Below are 21,174 nucleotides of genomic sequence, written 5' to 3' on the forward strand. Positions count from 1 at the left end.
GCACTCAGCCTCCCTGAGCAGACTGCAGCATTTCCAAGCCAGGCAAGGGGTTGAAGGATGGGGTTTGGGGCTCACCAGCTCAACTTTGCTGTGTTTTGTTTCCCTCTAGATCCTCACGGTGTCGGGCCCACCAGAAGGAGGGACGAGGGTGACCATCCGTGGAGTGAACCTGGGCCTGGACTTCTCGGAGATCGCGCACGGGGTGCAGGTGGCCGGGGTGCCCTGCGCGCCCCTGCCCGAGCACTACATCGTGGCAGAGCAGTGAGTGACCTCACAGACCCCACCCAGCCCCACCACGGGCACAGAGCCTCGTCCCTGAACCCATCCCAACCCCAGGCACCACCTCTCCACCCTCCCAGCCCCTCCAGGAAGGGGTCTGGAGTTGGACGGCGCCTGGGCGCGGGAAGGGACGAGGCGCTCGCTCGGGCACTCTCCTTGGGGGTTAAGCAGCACTTTAAGCTTTCATTAAGTGCTCTGTTTCCTTCCACCCTGCTGTTCCTGCTTTGCTAAGCAACTTTGCTGATGAGCACCTTGCTGTTGATGCCGAGCCTCCCTGCTCCCCGTGGCACTTGAAATTCCGGCGGCGCTGCCGGCTGCGCGCAGCCATTTGTTAGGCGGGCGAGGCGGTGACAGCCGCTTAATTCCGAGTGGGCCTCCACTGGAGTCAATTCATTTGTTTCACCCAGCGAAATGTCAACCAAAAATTAGAAAACAGGCATGTAACAGAGGATAAACAGAGGATAAACCTCCCCAGGTGACACGCTCTCCTCCTGCCGCTTTGGGGAGGGGTTGTTTTGGGTGTGTCGGGGTCATTTGGGCAGGGTGGGAGAGGAACAAGAGGTGATGTGTCCCCTCGGGTTGTCTGCTCTCTTCATGGCGATCAGGATGGTGTCCTGTGTGGTATGGGGAAGGCCAAGAGCCCATGAGTGGTCCCAGCAGCACAGATCTGCCCCAGCTTCAGGAGCAGCTCAGAGCAGTTGTCCTCTGGTGGTGCAGTGCCCCAGTCAGATCCCCAGAGCAGTGCAAGGACCTGTCACCAGCACACGTTGGCGTTGGTTTGGCTTTTGCTCACTCCTCGTCTTTCTTTCCCCATCTGTAAGACAGAAATGACATTAATAACCCCTTCTGAGCTGCGAGGATGTGTCAGGGTGTCATGGGATCGCTGGCTGAAGGGTGTCTTGGTGTTACTGCAGGAATGGCTCCAACCACTACACCAATAGTCCTGTCACTACAAGCAGTTTGGGCTGTTCTGCTGAGCAGGACTTTGTTTTATTTTATTTTTCAAATAAAGGATGGAAGATTATGAAATTATCCTCCTTTGATGGTACGAAACCCTGATTTTATAATCATGACTCTAATTACGGCTCTCGAGCTTTCAAAGTTTGTTAACATCATTAAAACATTTACCCTGGGCAGATAACAGCAAGCCTTTGCATGAGAGCTGCCTTTTAAAGATGAATGCAGATAAAAGGACCCTCTTAAGGGTTCTGTGGGCAGACTGAATTCCAAGACTGTAATGACTCGCCATATGCTCCAGCCACGCAATCTATCAGCCAGCAATTAGGTTAATGTTGGTGAAAGGGCCACTTAGCCCAGCAATCAGCACCCTACAGCTCTGCCGAATGCATCACTTTGTAACAAGGTACCTGCTGGGAATTTGGCTTTTAGCAGGAATCGGGATCAGGTGTTCCAGGTTGCTTGTGCCCTGTCCTGCACCCAGTCCTGCCCGATCTGTGTGGCAGCTGCTGCTTTACTGGCAAATTGTTGAGTATTTCGTGTTTCCTCGTTTCTTGTGGGAGGGAAAACCTCCCCTCTCTTTTCCTGCCCGTGGGGTGTCAGGAATCACTTCCCCTGGCTTTTGCTGCTCCCAGGTGCCAGCCCTGCACCCAAAATCAGAGCACAGCTGCCTCCTGGCCCTGCTGCTGGTCTGCAGGAGGAGAAGTGATCAAATAACAGGCAGAGAGAGGTGCACGGGCACTGTCTGCTTGAAAGGCAGAGCGAGGAGCACGTGGCAGATTAAGGCACACAGCTGAGATGCTTCAATTCCTGCTCTCCAAAGGCAGCGTCTCTCTAGGCAACCCCTTTTGATGTGCAGCAACGAGGACGTGCACGTTCCAGCTCTTTACCAGCATGTATGTATTTCATCAGGCCTCCTGGCATCACCTGTGCAGGCGATCTGCAAGGTTCTTTTCTTCCTTTAGTCTCTTTATTTTATTTGTAGTGAATTTAATGCTGCTGAAGGCGGCTGGAACGCTGCCTTCCCAAATTGGAGCCTTTTATGCTTTTGTGTGTGAATGGCAGAAGAGCGAGAGCTTCCTCCTGCTCCTTCAGCCTCAGTGGGCAGGGGATGCTCTGGCTCTTCCTCTGGTCTCACTCTCAGGGTCAGACACCCACAAGTGTCTCATCAGGGGGGTTACTGCACCCCCTGCCCGAGGCAAGTTACTCCCACCCTCAGGTTTCCATCCCTGAGGCAGATTATTTCTACCCCGAGATTTCCATCCCCAAAGCAGGTTATTCCTCCCCATATGTTTCCATCCTTGAGGGAGGTTACTACTCCTACCCCCAGGTTTCCATCCTCAAGGCAGGTTACTCCTACCCTCAGATTTCCATCCCTGAGGCAGGTACTACTCCTACCCCCAAGTTTCCATCCCTGAGGCAGATCATTCCTACCCTCAGATTTCCACCCTGAAGCAGGTTATTCCCACCCTCATGTTTCCCTCCTTGAGGCAGGTTACTCCTCCTACCCCCAGGTTTTCATCCTCAAGGCAGGTTACTCCCACCCCCAGGTTTCCAGTGCCTGGAGGGATGCTCTTGAATTTATCTTTCCAGCGTTTCCACGGGAGCCAGCAGCATCCATCCCCTTTATGTCCAGCTGGAGAGCCCTGCCAGCTGATGCCCCTTTGAAAACCTCCCTCAAACCTGCTGGCATGACTGGCATCCTCTTGATCCCAACCCCAGCTGCTGTTACACATCCCTGCTGCCCTGGGATTTTTGAGTTATGTGTTTAACCCCAGCAGCTCTCCCTGCCCTTCCAGCTTTCCCAGCCTCAGGATGTGCCCACGGGGCTGAGCTGGAGCACGAGGACCGTGTCCTTTGATGCCACTGCCTCCTGTGCCCAGCATCAGTGTGTTCTGTGGTAGCCAGCCCTGTGTCCCTGCAAAAGCTGCTCTCCATGGCTGTCTCTATCATTCCCGAGCAGGCTTCTCCAGTTTTGATTAACTGGGAGACTGCAGTGTGAGCTGTTCCCTTAATGAACTCATCTGTTACTCTAAGGACTTCGCACTCACTTTGCTACTGGCTAATATATTGCCATTAGTGCTCTGCTTTGCTCTGGAGTTTACAGCTTGTAATAATTATGTCTAATTTTGATTTTTTTTCCTTTAAATTACTACATGGGGTAAAAATAGACTCAGTAATTAACTTCTTCCAAAGAGGCAGATATCAAAGTTAAAGAGGAGGGGTGGGGGGGTCAGGGGGGAAAGGAAGAAGAACCAGAGGAAGCCAGCCCTGCGTGGAGCTGTGCAGGGGCACTGCTGGCACCTCCTGCCAAAGCTTCCCTGCGGCATTTCTCCTTCCAGGATCGTCTGTGAAATGGGGCAGGCGCTTCCAGGGATCAGCTCCGGCCCAGTGCTCCTGTGCATCGGAGAGTGCAAGCCCGAGTTCACGGCCAAGTCGGCGCAGCAGTACATGTTTGTGGTGAGTCCTGGCCAGGGGGGGCACAGCACGGGGGTCCCACGGGAACAGCCCTGCCCTGCCAGTGCCTGTGTCACATGGACAGGGCTCGACTCCAGAAGACCATCCCGAAATTGCCGTCTTTTTCTAATGCTGGTGTTGCACAGTTTTCGGTAGCCCAGTCAACAAGCCTGGTTTTCAGGATCTGGAGCTGGCACAGGCCTGAGAATGAACCTCAGCTTGGGGTTCCCGCAGTATTTGGGTTCGGGTTTGCACCTCAGAATAGTGATTTTAGACTCACAGAATGGTTTGAGTTGGAAAGGACCTCAAAGATGATCCAGTTCCACCCCTCTGCCACGGGCAGGGACACCTTCCATTAGCCCAGGTTGCTCCAAGCCCCATCCAACCTGACCTTGGGCACTTTCAGGGATGGGGCAGCCACAGCTTCTCTGGGCAACCTGTGCCAGGGCCTCAAAGCTTGTGATAACCTGCTCTAGTTGGTTATCTAGTGAATCTGGGGCTGCTTCCTGCTGGTTTTGGAGATGTTTTTATACATATGTGTGTATATGTACAGGCACCAACAGACCTTTTTGCACAAACACAGAAACACAACAGCAGGAGAGAAGGACCAGAGCCTGTCCCTCTGCATCTCAGAGACTGAACTTCTGCTCAAAACTGAATCGACTGACACCTAAATATGTCTGATTTTCTGTGTCCACAGATTTAATTTTTCCCCAGGGAACGTAAGGAACATTATATTACATATTCTGCATTATATATTATTCATATTCTGCATTCAAATATTCAGGGATTTCCCCCCCACACTCCCAGGATGCTGGTTTAGTGAAGGATTTCTCCCTGCTCAGTGGAGAGCTGCTCTTGGGGTTGGTGGACTTCCAGTGATGGCATGGGTCTTTCTGTTGTTTTATTAGCAGCTTCTCAAATCAGAAACTGAAAAGCCACAGCTGGAGTTTCCCGTATCTCCAGTTTTGCCTAAAAAGGGCATTTCATCCAGCCCCATTGATTTTGTGCTCAGTGGAATCTGTATGCAGGGAGATGCCAGCACTTACCAATTGTCCACAATTTGTAAACTAATTAAGAGATAAATCAGGCCAGGCCCTACCACTCTTTCAGCATTATAGCAAACACCCTCCCCTGGCATTTCATTTAATCAGCAACAGCAGGGGTGCAAAATATCACCCCATTTTGCTGGAATATTCCAGAAATCCCCCTGGTCATGGCAGGGCAGTGCCAGTGTAGTCCCAGCTTTGCCACTCTCCAAAGGCACGTTCCCATGCGACACCAGCTTTGTGCTAAATAACAACCAGGAACCAGTGGAAAGGAATTACAGAGATGAATCTGAGTAGTGTTTTTGCAGCAACCTGGTGCATGTGCTGAGCATTATCCCTTGGCATTGTTACTCCTGATTTCCAGCACTTACACACTGATTTTTATATCGCTCCTTTTTTTCTCAGGCATCTAAAACTTCCAGCACATCATTTCCTTTTGTTAGCTGGCCTCTATATTTTTCTCTTTAGCACCGCCACAGCTTCCATTACAGCTGGTTTATGCCATTAAAGTCGGCAGTAAAATTGATTGGTACCTCAGAGCAGAGCTCTGGGCTGACCCTGAGAGGGTTTGTGCCTTCCTGAGCTCATCTGGTGCCTGCCATGGTGCAGGAGCCACGCTGCCACCTTAATGACACCCCTTTGATCTGGGGAGGAGGAACCTTGGAGCTCTAAATCTGTCATAATTATCACCAAATCATGAACTGAAGGTGGAAAGTTCTTACTTAGCTTTCAGACCCTCCTCCAATGCCGGCTGCATCCCACTCTTGGGACTTTTTAGGTCTCTAGGATGGGCTCTCAGCTCTCCTGTTTTGTTTTTTTTTAACTTGTTTACGAGAGTGACCACTCAGAGTTACAGCCTGAGTTTCTATTTTTAGCAATGCTTTGAATTTCCAAGGATTGCAGTGCTCAGACAAGGTGAGGCTCACACCAGAAACGTCAGATGCTTGTAGGCAAGGAGTGTTTATCATTGATTTTTGAATGCAGAGAAGGGCTGTGCTGCCCAGGACACTTTGTGCTGGTGTGTGGGGGGGACTGCTGGACCTCAGGGATGTGTAAAATAACTGTTCCTTTCCATCCCTGGGCTCCCATGAGCCATCTGGCCCCAGGGATGGGGCTGGAGGAGGAGGAGGAGGAGGGTGGTAGTGGGGTCTCACAGTCTGGAGTGTCCACAGCATGGCAGCTTGTTCCCAAATCACCTTGGGAACAGTTCCCAGGGTTGGGCTTGATTTTGAAGGAGGTTTCTGATGGGCAGTCATACACTGAGCATCCTTTGGAGGTTTTTTGCATTTTGGAATCAGTCCTCTGGGCTGTGTGAAATGCTCCCAAGCCTGCCTAGTGTGAACATTGCTATTGCCATTCCTATTTCCTATTGCCTGATTTTGCCATGAACTGAGGAAGTCATGGAATATCCTGAGCTGGGAGGGCCCCACAAGGATCATCAATTCCAACTGCTGACCCCAGGCAGGATAAGAGCTGACCAGGAGCAGTTAAAGGATGAATCTTTCCCTCCTGCAACATTATTCCCTGATTATCCACAACAGGGTGGATGGTGTATTTTTCCCTGGTCTATTCAGGAGTCAGGGTCAAACAAGCTTTTGGTCTGAGCTGCTTTGGCAGATGCTGTGACACCCAGAAAACATGTGTTGCAGTGGGAAAACAGTAGGGAAAACAGGACCAACTGATGGAGCTGCCAAGCAGGTGATCCCAGGGGATTGGAGCTGGGAGCTTGCCAGGCTTTGCTGATGAGTCGTAAAGAGGGTAATGTGAAAGCATTAGTAAAACAATTTGGTAATATCCACTGATTGAAAAGAAATAAAAGGGTACCTGCCCTCTGCAAATTCTATTAAGGGTATAACCAGCCACCCTGGTGCAGGGCAGGGTGAGAGGTGGCATTGCTGTGATAATTTCACCAGGAAAATGCCAAGTGGGATCTAAGGTTACCCACCAAGGATGTCTTTCCATCAGCAATGGGAAACAGGCTCTGCCCCCACAATTCCATCCCTGGTGGTTCATATGGAGCTGGAGCTGGTGGTGTTGCCTTTTGTTGTAGCTGGGCAGCATTTCCCATTGCCAGACCCTGGTGGGGTTTTTTTTATCCTTTCCCACACTGACAAACTCCAAATATTCGGGTTCAAATCTCCATCGTGGCAGTTTGCTTGGATATATTTAGTTCTTCAAACTGCAGTGCCATCAACTTACCTTTGCTTAGGAGCAAAGTCGAAGGTGAATCCGTAACTTTGCCAAGGCTGAATTGGCAATTGTTTTGTTGGGGCACATCCCTCTGTCAGAGCTGGGTTAGAAAACGCAGCAGGACGTTTGTCAGACGTCCAGGACACATCCCTGTTTTGCTTTTCCTTGTTAAAAGCATGAGGGTGCTCAGGGCTGGTGCTTCACAACAGCTCCCTCACTGCAGGCAGGATTGCTGAGTTTGTCCTTTCCTTTCTCCAGACTCCAGTGGTGAGTTTCCTGAATCCCAGCCGCGGGCCCGAGTCGGGAGGGACGATGGTGACCATCTCTGGGCACTACCTGGGAGCTGGCAGCCGTGTGTCCGTGCTCCTGGGAAACCAGACCTGCGAGTTCTACGGGTAAGAGGATGAGCTGGGCCAGTGTGGGCTCCTGCCTGCACCTCCTGGTCCTGCTCCACCAGGATCTGCTGTAGCTGAACGTGCAGCCAAGGCAAAACCACCCCTGAAGGCTCCCAGTCCCTCTTTCATTGCGTGAAACCATCTTTTCTCTTGCTGTGACTGAGCCTTGGAGGGATTCATTGGTGTTAGTGCTGCCCACTGTTTGGTTTCAATGCTGTTGCAGTGTTAATTAGTCCAAAAATTTCAGACAAACATCACTGTGGTGGTAAAATATTTATATTGGTCATCAATACCTGCCCCCAGCCCAGTTAGTCTGAAGAATATGTAACACAAGAAATACCTGGTTTCTCTTTTCAGAGATAAACACCTTGCACTGTTTTTATTGCAGCCACTGCTGTAGGTGCTTCGACCTCCTAAAAATGGTCTGAGTAAGGGCTGGGGTCCTGCTGGGTAGAGCAGGGCATGGGTCTGCACACACCTTCTGCCAGGGAATTCACACAGCCATCAATCTCCAGTGGGATTTCAATGGCAAATTTGCTTTTTACCCAGCAGTGTAAACACAGAGTTGACATTTGCAGGGTCTAATGGGTTTTCTTGGGGCTTAGTTAGAAAAAGATACATCTGTGTTTACATCTGTGTGCCCCATGTACACAGCCCTGCCCGGACCCACGAGGTGCCCAAAGCAGCAGGCAGTGGGCACAGCCTGGGTGGGAACCTGGTGTCCCAAGGGGATTCTTCTGCTTGTCACATCTTCACTCAGGCTTCCCAGGAGGAACTGAGGGAGTTTCTGGCAAAGCAAAGACTCCTGGAGGTGAATTTGAGAGGTCCTTCAATACAGGAGCTGTGGGTGTTCAGATGTGGGAGCACGTTGGGTTGTTAGCAATGCTTCTGCTGTATCCATCCCAGACCTTTGGGAGGTCTGGATTTGCTGAGACCTTCCAGTGTGGATCAGTTCTCCAAGTGCTAAGCAATGTAACCAATCCATCAATGTTTCTTCCCACCTCCAAAACAAAGATGCCAGATTGCTCCCTCGGATGCACACACAGGGAACGGCGTTACCCCCAACAGAAGAGCAGAATCAGCCCTGGAATATCATCCCTTAAATACCAGATTTTATTCAGGAAACCTCTAGATGCTGACCTGCAAAACCTGGAAAAGAGTTTTGGATTCCCTGTATGTTCTAAATTACAGCAGGAAGCAGAAAGTTAAACAAAGCAGGCAGCAGTGTGTGAACAGCCCCAGCCCTCACGTGGGGTCACGCTGTGCACTTTGTTTGGCTTGGGCTGTTTTGAGGCAATGAACTTCAATTGTACTCGAGGGTGTGGGGGAGCCTGATGAGATGAAGCAGTTTCTAATGAGATTCCCTCTAATTACAGCTTCCCCCATTCTCCCCTCTCTGATCGGAGGAGTGGGTAGATTCACCATGACGACATAATAATAGCACAGAAAGCTAATTAGCTGATCACAGGGAGCTGGGAGCTGCTCTGCCAGCAGCGATGCGTCACTCTGGATCTCGTGCCAGAGCTAAGCAGGCACGGTGGGGTCTGGTGTGGGCAGCAGAGCAGGCAGCAGAGCAGGCAGCAGCAGTGCAGGCAGCAGCAGGCATCTCATCAGCTGCACAGGCATCCATAGAAACACTCTGAGACTCAGCAAGGAAGGTGGAGAAACCCACTCCTCACACAGGGATGCCTTTGTGGTTAAATTAATCCTAGGTGGAGAGTGAGAATAGCATGAGGGAGGGAGGAGGAGGAGGGCAGGAAGGGGTAGATGTGTAATTGCATCAACAGAAACAGTTGAGTCCAATTTGTTTAAGGTGTTTTTAGGAGGTTGTTTCTGTTCCCTCGGTTGTGGTGGGTGGAAGTGCCAAGGTGTGAGCTGGGAACATTGTGGTACCTGCTGTTCCATGCCCCCTGAAATGCCCAGTGCTGAGTGATGTGTCCATACTCCTCAGGGAGGGGAGGAAGTGTGTAAAGGCTCTAAAATGGGACGACACATCATCCCCCTGCCAGGCACAGACACCAGAGCTTTGCTGGAAGCAGAGCAGGGACACTCAGCTGTTCAGGCACCTCCGTGAGCTGCACAGCCCTTGGGGAGGGTGAGGATGGTGAAGACTGGACATTCAGGAGTGCCAGTTTTTGATTTAAGTGCCAGACTGTCAGCTGGTGCTGCAGACCTGCCTACCCTCTTCCCTGGAAGAACCCAAAACTAAATGAGCCGCAGGAACAGCACAATCTTCTCTATGAGCCAGGGGCAGGTTTGGGCAGGAAGGACAACCACAGGTGGCTGTGCAGGAACACTTCCAGGGGTGTCACTGCAGCACTTCTTGTAGCATCAATGCCCAGGCTCACCATGGGGCCACGTGGTTCCTTACAGCTCCGTTCTGGATGCTCAGATCTCATTCCCCTTCTCCATCCATCCACCCACCCACCGGCGCCTTTGTGCTTTGACAGCGCCTCGCCACGCTGCTGCCTCGACCTTCTCCAGGGCTCTGATGGCAGCAGATGGTCTGTTGTGTCCAGCCAGCCAGCACCGAGGCCGAGGTCACCCTGCTCTGACGGGGAGACAAAGCCAAAGGCAGCGCTGACCGTGGCATCGCCCTTCCCAGGCGGGGGCTGCGCGGCTCCATTATGCCGCTCACAAGAGCCTCGTGTGTGCGACGGGGTGGGGAGGGGGAAGAATTTGGCTTTTGAGTGAGCTTATGCATGCCATTTAAAAAGCAGCCATCTGTTTTCACACGCCCAGCAGAAGGCAGCGGGTTCAGAGGGATGCGGGAGGCTGCAGTTTGGCACAAAGAGCCATTTCAGGGAGGCTGCGCTGCTCTCGCGGTGGGCAGAGCTCCACTCCCTCCCTCCCGTGCCACTGAAACCCTCCTGCCCGCCTCGGGAGCTTGTCCCCCTCACAGGTGTCAGTGTGGGGATGACTGATGGCTCAGGAGCTGCCCCAGGACAGGACAAAGGGCTGTTTTCTGCCCCCACACCGTGACCACCCGTTAACATTTCCCCGTTTCCCCCTTGCACAGGCGATCCACGAGCGAGATAGTCTGTGTGTCAGCCCCATCAGCCCACGGCCTGGGGGCTGTTCAGGTCTCTGTCAGCGTGGACAGGGCTCAGCTGGAGAGGACCTTGCAGTTTGAGTACATTGATGATCCCAAGGTGCAGCACATCGAGCCCGAGTGGAGCATCGCCAGGTAACACATGGATCTGACAGTGGGACCTCAACAGCTCTCCTTGTCTGGGGCTTCTCTCTCAGCACACACTCAGGGTCTGTTGGGAAATTCTCATCCCACCCAGCATCCTGGATTTGTCAGGGCTGGGCATCTGTGGTGTTTGAATTTACCAAAAATCACAGTTCCCAGAGGAGTTGTGATTCCCAAGGCAGTTCCAGCAGTCAGTCTGCACCCAGATTCTGGGAGCACAAATAAAGCCAAGATCACTCCCATCTGCTGCAGAAGGGCACAATTGCTCATTAAAGGCTCCTTCTTGTAGTCCTGAAATAAAACAAAACCAGCAACCACGAAGAAAGGGAAAAACTGATGTTAATCAAAATGTACTGTCAGCCCAGATTCACTGCTGGGAACGGGGTGGCTGGTGCTGTCACATCATCGTGACATTGTCACTGCTAAAAACCCTGGGCCACACTCATCCTGTGATTTTGCTTTAATGGTTGTGCTCACAAGGGCTGTAACATAGCTATTCATATCAAATTCCAATTATTTTTTTTAAAATTGCCCTTGAAAGAGGTAAGTGTCTCGCAGGAGGCTCTGGAGGTGCCTGCCTTGAGTCCAAATTCGGGATGGTGTCTGGTTTTGGAGGAGCTGGGTTGGATGGGCTGGTCAGGGCTGCTGACAGAGGGGGTCTGAGGGAGCAGCTGTGGAGGTGCTGGAGCTGTGGGTGAATCTGGACCGTGCTGCTCCAGTTAACACGTGAAGGGAGAGGGAAGGGCTTTGCTCAGGGCACTGGCTGTAGGAGAAAGGGGGTACTCTGGCCCTGGGGGTTGTATCTCCCGTGGCCCTGATGGCTCTCCATCCCTCCCCTGCTCTGTGTGACAACTTGCTGTGTCTGCAGTCCAGAGGCAAGTGCACGTCAGTTCCTTCACTGCACGAGCCATTTATCGTGGGGCTGGAAACCAGTGCTGTGTAAATCATTAAACACTGCGACTAATTTATTGTCTTACGTGTTTAGTCTCAGCTCCCCTGATTTCCTTGGTTCCTCATCCTGCTGCCTTGCAGTGTTTGAGGTGGGAAGGGGGGGCAACTGAGAGCAGAAAATCCAGGGACACCCCTCCCCAGTGACTCAGGAGTGGGTATAAATCCCCGCTGGTGCCTCAGGTGGCTGCAGAAAACATCTTTCTGAGCTCAACAAGCATCCTCCCTGTCAAGCCCAGGCTCTGTGCACAGCCCCAGCTCCATTAATCAGGTGTCTCCCTGTTCTCCACAGCGGGCACACGCCCCTGACTGTCACTGGCTCCAACCTGGACGTGATCCAGGAGCCGAGGATCCGCGTCAAGTACAATGGGAAGGAGTTTGTCAACGTAAGTAGGTGCTGTCAGCACAGGGCAGCCCCCTGCATCCCCCCACCTGGCTGCAGGCACATGGTTACTGGTGCCAGTGCTGTCTGTGGGGCCAGCCTTGCCATGGCACAAGCTGCCCTGGGGGTATTTCCCAAATTTACCCAAATATGGGGACACGCAGAAATGGGAAATTAATTCCTTGGCAGCACAATAACCAAGGAGTTTTCACAGCTAGAAAGGAAGGATTTCATTTTAGATCATCTCCAACACCTCAAATTCTCTCTTGGGGCAGATAAACCTGTTACCCTCCTGAAATCCCCCTTTTGTCAGAGCCCCTGAGCCCTGAGATCTCTCCTTTCCCCAGCACCCAGCTCAGCTGTGCAGGCACGTTCTGATGGGAAGTCCAAGTGGAGCTGTCCCCATCATTCCCAGCTGCTCCACACTCCCCATTTTAGGCCTGTGCTTTCTGGAAGAGCCCAGAGCTGGACACTGAGACTTGCCAGAGCTCTGAGGCTGCTTAGTTTAACTTAGTTTAGTCTATCCCTGGCTGCCTTCTATAAATAACCCTCCTGTTGCCTCAGCTCTGGGCCTGGCAAACCTGTACCAGCCCAGGGAGGGCAGGAGGGAGGGGAACCTTCCTGGGCATGAGGCTCTGGGTGTTTTGGCGAACTGAGTGTTACTTTTATGCCTCCTATCACCCTGGTGTTCCCACAGCAAGGAGTTGGTAGCAGAGTTTGGGGTTGATCTGGAATGCCACCTCCTTCCCCTATCTGTATTTTTTCAGTCCACGAGTGAGAAACTGGAATGAATCCCCAGCTAAATGGGAACTAGGAGATCTTCTTGTGTGCTACAAGTAAGAATTGTACCTCCAGGACCTCAGAAATTGTTTTGATCAAGTAAAACTGAAATATATTGTTTCTATGCAGTGATCTTTGTGACTGAATCTGTATTATCTTGGAAAGGGCAAATCACTTAGCAGTCTTTTCCCATTCCTTTTCTCCCCCTCAAGACCTTTTTCATCTGAGCTCTTTTTAAAAAGACATCTAATTTCATTGCTAGCACTTGCAGTTATAGTGCTACAAAAATAATTCTGAAGACACGAAATCGAGTGAAATTAAATCTTCCACTTAGGGAGGGAGACCAAATGGTTGGGCTCTTGCTGCTTTACAAGGCAAGAGTCCCATAAATCAGCCATCTCCCTGCTCTGAGGGCTGGAGGAGCCGTGGGTGTCCTCAGCCTGGCAGGAGATGACCTTCACGTTACCTCCAGCCCACGAGTGTCAGATGATCGTTCCTTTCCCTCCCTGGCATTTGGGAATTGCCTCTAACCACCCATTTGCAGCAGGGAGAAGATATTCCCCATGGGTCTTTTTCAGAGCTAGCATTGCCAGAGAGGATGGAACTGGAAAGAAAAGCAAAAAAAAAAAAAAAAAGAATAAAGAGAAAGGAGAAAGGTCTGCTGTGCAAGCCACTCTTTTTGAGCTCACTCTCTATCCTTGCACCAGTGCCCTCGTGCTGGACGGAGGGGAAGCACCTTACCCCAAACCATGGTTATAACACATCACAGAACCACTAAGGTTGGGAAAAAACCTCTGAGATCATCGAGCATCGAGCCCGGATTAAACATTTCCAGCCCAACCTGAATCCCCGTGACTTTCCAGAGGGAATTTAGGGAGTCAGAGCATCATTGTCCAGGTCAAGGGCGGGTTTTTCCTGTGCTGCCTCTCTCAGAGCAGCCCCTTCCCCACAGGTGTGCAAGGTGGTGAACTCCACGGTGCTGCTGTGCCTCGCTCCCCCCCTCAGCCCCGAGTACCGGCCCGGCCTGGACGCCGTGGAGCGGCCGGACGAGTTCGGGTTCATCTTCAACAACGTGCAGGCCCTGCTGGTCTACAACGACACCAAGTTCATCTACTACCCCAACCCCACGTTTGAAATGCTGAGCCCCACCGGGGTGCTGGAGCAGAAGCCAGGCTCACCCATCATCCTGAAGGTAAGGAGACACCACACCCCCCCACCCATGCCATGGGAAGAAAAATATCCCAGGTAGTGGAGTTTTATCCCTCTTTTGGAGAATGGGGTACACCAGGCAGAGTGCTGTTGTTTGCACAAGCTGGGGATGAGCTGGAATCTGGAGGAATGGGCTGCATCTTTGTCAGTGTTCTCTCTGCTTGTCCCTAGGGCAGAAACCTGTGCCCGCCTGCCCCGGGAGGAGCCAAGCTCAACTACACCGTGCTGATCGGGGAAACCCCCTGTGCTGTCACTGTCTCCGAGACCCAGCTGCTGTGCGAGCCCCCAAACCTCACTGGACAGCACAAAGTCATGGTGAGGGACCAAACTCTCCATCAACATCCCTTTCCCTCCCTCCTTCCCATTCTTTCTGCTCCTCCTCCAGCTCCCTGACTCGCTTGGATGCTGAATGCAATGTCTTGTCCAAGGACTGGGAGGATTTTAGATTTTCATGGCTGTCTAATTGGAAACTTAAAATATTGATGTGGATTAGCACAGAGAAACTTTGTCCTTCCCTGAGACTCACTCCCTGCTATCAGAGCCTTCTAGAAGGAACAGATCTTTCCAGCAGTGCCTTTGGCACCAGGTACCATCCTTCCTCTGGATGAGGATGAGACTGTTCCCAGTGTTCTCCCTCCTGTAGGGATCTCATCAGCCCACATAGCCAGACCTGATCTGCTAAGTGGATGGAAAGGTTTTGCCTTTTCCCGCAGCAGAAGCCAGGAACATCTGAACACTGCAGTGGTTGGATCAACAACCTCATCCAGGGGAACAGTCGGTGCCTTCCTCTGCTTTGGTTTTGGGCATCGCTGCTTCCTCTGCTCCTCTTGCAGACCAAACATGCAGCTGCTGAAGTGCTTGAGTGGAGCCCAAATGAGATTGTAATTGTGATTTATTCCCCTTTAAGTTCAGCATCCAAAACATATTCAGATTATCACAGTGTGACTCCCAGAAGCACAACCTGGCTGAGAGCTGCTCGCATCTGTGGCCGGGGCACATCCAAGAAAAGCCTGTCCTGGCGTTAACTCCAGCCTGTTTGCTCCATAGCTTTCACGTGGGGCTTTCTCTTCCCTTCTCTGCTCTCTCCTTCCAGTCACTCTGGTTTCTTGTCAGTGAAATTATCAGTGGGTTGCTAATGTCCACGGTTTACAAAAGGGAGTTGAAAGCTTATAAAATGAAAGTCAAATGGAGCCATCAGATAATAAGAACAAAGCCCAGATAGTGAAGGGCTGGCACATTTATCATCACTTGAAGCCTCCCTGTGTTCACATAAGCGGCACCCTCTGTGTTTGAAGGCAATTGGAGTTTTATATTCTTAAACAGGGGTGGTTCAGTGCTTCCCAAGGGATCTGTACAGCCCATGGGGTGGGAAGGACGGGGCTTTGGGGCAGGTGACACCCTGACTCTGCTGGTGACCTGAGCTGTCCTCCGTAGGTGCGTGTTGGTGGGGTCATCTTCTCCCCCGGCTCGGTGAGCATCATCTCAGACAGCCTCCTGACCCTGCCGGCCATCGTCAGCATCGCGGCCGGGGGCAGCCTCCTCCTCATCATCGTCATCATCGTCCTCATCGCCTACAAGCGCAAGTCCCGTGAGAACGACCTCACCCTCAAGAGGCTGCAGATGCAGATGGACAACCTGGAGTCCCGGGTGGCCCTGGAGTGCAAGGAGGGTGGGTACTGCCCGGGACCGGGCGCTCTCTGGGCGCTGCGGCTCCGTGCTGGAGTTCCCGGTTTTCCCAGTCCCCCGGAGTTTGCAGCCAGGAGTAGGGGGGGGGGGGTGTGCCCCTGTGGAGTTTATCCTGCCCTGGGAGGGTGGGCAGCCACAAGTGTGTCAGCAGCAGACACGGCTCTGCTCCCTGATGTGCAGAGAATAGGATTAGAGCTTGATCCTGCTTAAGTGACACGCCTGGATCGCGTGGATCGCACGGCACAAGCCCCGGGGTGCCCAGCACGGCGTGTCCCCTTGTCTGATGGCTTTTTAGTGAGGGGCTTTCAAAAAGGCACAGAGAGAGAGGGTTTAGAGGAGGTTCAGACCCCCAAGTAACACCGTGTATCCCAAAAGCAAGGCAGGAGGGCTGAAAAGCTGGTCCAGTCCCTCCTCCAGTCTAGAAATATAAGCTCAGAGCAGTAACAGGGCTGAGGGGTAGGAAAAGCTCTTCAGGCTTTTGCTTCTGGGAGATTTTGTGTGTCATTTGGAGCAGTCACACCTGCTGATTGCAAGTTTCCACATGGACAAATCCCGTCCCTTGCAAGGAGGTGGCTGAGCCTGGTCCCCCCTGTGGTGAAGCCCAGGTGAAGGTGGTTTTTTTGGGGGTGCTGCTGTTGTTCCCTTCCCCCTGGAAATGGGCTCAGTGAATCAAAATAAAATAAATAGAAAGCTGCACATTTCACAGTGTATGTAGAGAATATTGCGTTGGGTTTGTTCAGCTGATTTCAAGGATAGCCTTGAAAGCACGGGGCAAAAAATGAGATATATTGAGGAGGAAACCCAGCTTTGGCATGGCACAGCCCAGCTGGGGTACAGAGGCCTCACTGAGCCAGCATGTCACACTTTGGAGAGGGAACATGAGGAGACAGATACAGCTGTATAACACATGATATTATGTTATGAGAGGAAGAATAAATTCCTTCCTGACCCCTGCAGCAGCTTGGATTTGATCTGCATCAGATTTGATTATTTTGGCAACTGTTGATAGAGGAGGGGAAGAAGAAGAAAGGAATGGGAGGCACCGAGTTATGAAAATAGATCCTTATTTCTCTCTGCAGCCTTTCAGGGTGTTTTAGGTGTGTGCACACAGGTGTGAACCGCATACAAATTAAGCAGCATCTTTGTTCTCAGCATCTGCTCTGTGCAGCGTGTGCTCTCCTGCTCTCAGGCTGACACAGAGCCTCCAAGGGTGAGGGTCTACCTGAGCTACAAGACCAGGGCTCCTCTGAATCAGCTCCTGAGCTGACCCATTTATGGGGTACAGGGAGAGCAGGCAGCCAACCCTCCCCAAAACCTTCTCCCATAAGCCTCAGCTCCCAGAGTTCACCTCTCTGTGTCCTGTTCTCCTCTCCCTGAACAGCTTTTGCAGAGCTGCAGACGGACATCAATGAGTTGACCAGCGACCTGGATCGCTCCGGGATCCCCTACCTGGACTATCGGACTTATGCCATGAGAGTCCTTTTCCCTGGCATCGAGGACCACCCTGTCCTGCGGGAGCTGGAGGTAACAAACAGCTGGAGGTAACAGCTCCAGCCCTTCCAAGTTTCCCTGACTCCTCAGAGAAGCCAGTGGGAAACCCTGAAGCATCTTTATACCTTCATAGCAAACCTTATTAGAGGCTCTGAGGTCAGTGGGGTGAGCCCAGAGTCCATTTTAGCTCAGGAGCTGCTGTTTTATCTCATTCCACGCTGCCTGTGGTTCCTTTTGGTTTCTCCCCCGTGGTGTTGCTTTATTTTTATTTTATGGGGTTTTATATTGCTCTAGGCCAGCAGCGAAGCATGTCAGAAAAGTTATGGGTGTGCTTTAAAGTCCTCCTTAGTCCCCTTACGGCGCAGGGGAATGCTGTGTGCCTGGAGCATCCTTGGATCATCCTGCCTGGAGCATCCTGCTGCTGTTCCATGGCGTGTCCACAGGAGGGCAAGCAGAATGCCCTGCCCAGGCATTCCGGCCTCTGAGCAAGCACTTCCATCTCCCTGGTTTTTCCACCAGGATGTGTAAATACGGATCAAAGATTTTCACTGAGGGTACAGAAGAACTGGGAACGTACAAGGGTCCATCAGGTGACCTCGCAGACGGGCCCTGCTCACCTGGGAGAGGGCCCAAAAAGTGATGGTGCTTCGAGAAACAGCTGCCACTCAGGAAGGGGCTGCCATCCTTCCCGTGGGATAGGACTGCCATCCTCCCCACGGGGTGCCCAGAGGTACCAGGCTCAGCGCTGCCTCTCAGAGACTGGGATTGCTCCAGTAAATCCTGCAGTCCTGTTGCCTTCCACAGCTCAGGGGTTGGATGTAGGAGGAAGGAGTGGTGGTTGCTCGTGCTCCACAGGGCTGCACTGCTTTTCCAGGCAGCCCTAATGCCTCCATTTAGATTCCAGTGGGCCACCAGCACCAAGCAGTTACTGTGGTGTTGATAAAACAGAACCAGCTTCTCCCAGCCCATTCCTGTGCCCTGAGTTTTCCAGCTCCATGCATTCTGTTTGCTGTTTGAATTGCCAACTAAGCTGATGCTCTAGCAAACAAATATGAATGCTTTTTGTTTTACTCGTGAAAAACAGAATTGCAGAAGTGATAAATGTGTTGCCAATTACACAGTTGCTTAATTATGTAACGTTAGTAAAACCAATACATAAGTCTCCAAGATGTTTGGTAAAGAGTTGCTTCATGTAGTTCATCATTTTCACTTGTAATGAATTACTTGAATCCGCAACTGGCTGAAAGCCTCAATTAATTTTTTACACTTGTCCCATAATAAAGCAATAGCCTAAATTAGTATTTAATTTACTTACAAGAGTGTCACTTTTTGTGCAGAACAAGCAGAACTGTGTGTCATTTATAGGGCCGTTAGCCCCAAAGCAGCAGCTTTATGGTGTGCAGAGAGTGCAGCTCAGAGCAAAGATTGAGGGGAGCTGTGCTGAGGGAGGACAGGAAGGGTGATGTTTGCTCAGGATGGACCAGGGACCGTGTTCAGGGATGCTCAGACCCTGGGAGATGGGGTGCTGGCTTGTGCACCCAGGGTTAGACATTACTGTGTACAGTTCTGTTACTCCCAGTATAAGGAGGACATAAAGCTTAAGGGGACTGGAGCACCTGCCCTACAGAGACAGGCTGAGAGTGTTGGGGCTGCTCAGCCTGGAGAAGAGAAGGTTGTGGGGAGACCTCACAGCACCTTACAGGATCTGAAGGAGCTGGAGATGGACTCTGCATCAGGAACTGGAGTGACAGGACAGGGGGGAATGTGTTCAAACTGAAAGAGAGTAGGTTTAGATCAGATGTTAGGAAGAAACTGTTCCCCACGAGGGTGGTGAGGCCCTGGAAGAGGTTGCCCAGAGAGATTGCTGACTCTCTGTCCCTGGAAGTGTTCAAGGCCAGGCTGGACGGGGCTTGGAGCAGCCTGATCTGGTGGAAGGTGTCCCTGCCCATGGCAGGGAGTTGGAATGAGATGAGCTTTAAGGTCCCTCCCTACCCAAGCCATTCTGTGATTCCATAGTTTACCCCCAGAGTGCTGGCAGGGTGATGCAGGGCTGCCCTCCAGCCCCTCGTCCTCCCGTCCCTCGCTGATGGACACGCTCTCCTCCACTGCAGGTCCAAGGGAACGGGCAGCAGAGCGTGGAGAAGGCCTTGAAGCTCTTTGCTCAGCTGATCAACAACAAAGTCTTCCTGCTGACCTTCATCCGGACGCTGGAGCTGCAGCGCAGCTTCTCCATGCGCGACCGCGGCAACGTGGCCTCGCTCATCATGACGGGGCTGCAGGGCAAGCTGGAGTACGCCACGGACGTGCTGAAGCAGCTGCTCTCCGACCTCATCGAGAAGAACCTGGAAAACAAGAACCATCCCAAGCTGCTCCTGCGCAGGTGAGGTCAGGGACAGCCCCCCAGGCTGGCGCAGCCACGCTGCTGGTGGCATCGGAAGGGATTTTGGGCACTGGAAGGAGTTTCTTCGTGGAAAGGGTTGTTGAGCTTTGGAAGGGGGTGCCCAGGGAGGTGGTGGAGTCATCACCCCTGGAGGTGTTGAATGGACGTGGCGCTCCATGCTCTGGGCTGGGGGACAGGTTGGACTCAATGGTCTTGGAGGTCTTTTCCAGCCTCAGTGATTCCGTGATCCAAGGGCTATGTGGGTGCAGGGTGCTGGTGTTGGAAAGAAAACACAGCTCTCCGTGGAGGACTTCCATACATTTCCTCACCTGTCTCCAGCTGTCTGTGATTTCACAGATGGCTGAGAAGGTCCCAGACTGGATCCTCCAGGTCTCTCTGGGTGGAGAGCAGCATTTGTGTTCCACAGCTGGGCAAAGAGCTCCAGAGTGGATTAAGCGACTCACCCAAGGCTGTGCTGGGAAATGGCAGAAAGAAAAGAGGAAAAAATGGTGTATTAATGTAGGGCAGATGAGCAGCCACAAGTAAAAGGCTCCCCCTGTTCTCCATGTCATGAGCCACCCTGTCCCACGTCCCTGTGGGCCCTGACTGTGCTGCAGAGACTGGCTTGGCCACAGCTGCCCATGGGCTGTGCCTGGGGCTCTGCTGGAATCTCGCTGGAGTGAGGGGATGAAGGGGAGGGGAGGATTTCACATCTCCAGGAAAATTTCAGGGATTCCTCCAGCCACAATGAATATACTTGACAGGAAATTGCTTTAAATCTGGCTGTGTTTGCGGAGGCAATAACTCATCTCGGGGAAGGGAAGCCGTCTTAATTTCCCCCGTGGTTTGACGAGTCGCTGGGAAGGCGTCTTCTGCCTCTGCCATCAATAATGACTGCTCGTGGAGCTCCAGAAAACACAGGGATGGTGATGAGAGCTGGGCCCCCTCCTGCCTGAATTACCCAGCAAAGAACCAGGGCTGTCTGTCCTGCACCAGGATTTACCCATTTCACAGGGAACTTGACAGGGGGTCTTTCCAGGGATGAGGCATCTACCACCCCTCTGGGCAATTTGGGCCAGGCTTTCACCACCCTCATCATAAAAATTTCTGCTTTATATCTAGTCTGATTCCCCCCCCTTTTAGTTTAAAAGCTCTACCCCTTGTCCTTTTACTCCAGATCCCATTAAATCCATGGCTGGAGCCCTGTCCCAGCCCTGCGCCCAGGTGTTGGTGCACAAAGCAACAGTCAGAGAATGTCTTACTCTGACTTAATAAGGAGTGATCAGCCACAAAGTGAAATACATCTTTTTAAAATTTTTTGAGCTCTCTGGTGGCAGCAGTTGATAACTGACACTCAGCTCTTTCCCTCTTTCTTCCTCGTTTTCCCCTCTCTCTTTCTTCCACGACTGCCCCTCACGGGAGACAGCAAGAAAGTTGACGTTAAATCAAACAGCTGCTCTGGTTGCTGGCACTGAGCAGAGCACACGGCAGTTTGGAGACCTAGATAGAGCAGGGAAAATTAATAAAATACATATTTATTTTTTGGGTTCTCTCTCAGCTCGGCTTTGTTTAGGTTTGTTTTCTTCCCGGTGCCTCAGAAAGTCAGCGGAGCGGCCGAGGCGCTGGGTGCTGGCATCAGATTCCTTTGGAAGGTCACCTCTGGATTGTGCTTTTCGTTATGTGGTTGGTGTGAGGAGGGTTTTCTCCAAGTCTAGGGGTTCTCTGCTGCCATGTTAATCCCCAGGAGCTTATTTTTTATTTTTAGAGCAGATCTC

General features: G+C 51.9%; 1 protein-coding gene across 2 annotated transcripts in view; it reads left to right on the forward strand.

The window, feature by feature from the left end:
* PLXNA2 (plexin A2) overlaps positions 1–21,174 on the forward strand; it is a 170,988-nt gene that overhangs the window by 128,147 nt on the left and 21,667 nt on the right. For both annotated transcript variants that reach the window (XM_027717820.2, XM_027717821.2), the window contains exons 13-22: positions 110–261; positions 3,579–3,696; positions 7,191–7,327; positions 10,347–10,514; positions 11,764–11,857; positions 13,586–13,825; positions 14,014–14,157; positions 15,277–15,511; positions 16,910–17,052; positions 19,131–19,399. In XM_027717820.2, the coding sequence (XP_027573621.2) occupies positions 110–261; positions 3,579–3,696; positions 7,191–7,327; positions 10,347–10,514; positions 11,764–11,857; positions 13,586–13,825; positions 14,014–14,157; positions 15,277–15,511; positions 16,910–17,052; positions 19,131–19,399 (1,700 nt within the window). The remainder of the gene's footprint in view (positions 1–109; positions 262–3,578; positions 3,697–7,190; positions 7,328–10,346; positions 10,515–11,763; positions 11,858–13,585; positions 13,826–14,013; positions 14,158–15,276; positions 15,512–16,909; positions 17,053–19,130; positions 19,400–21,174) is intronic.

Source organism: Pipra filicauda, unplaced genomic scaffold (assembly GCF_003945595.2).
Source record: "Pipra filicauda isolate LSUMZ 115617 unplaced genomic scaffold, ASM394559v2 scaffold460_size520110_pilon, whole genome shotgun sequence".
NCBI classification, from domain to species: Eukaryota; Metazoa; Chordata; class Aves; order Passeriformes; family Pipridae; genus Pipra; species Pipra filicauda.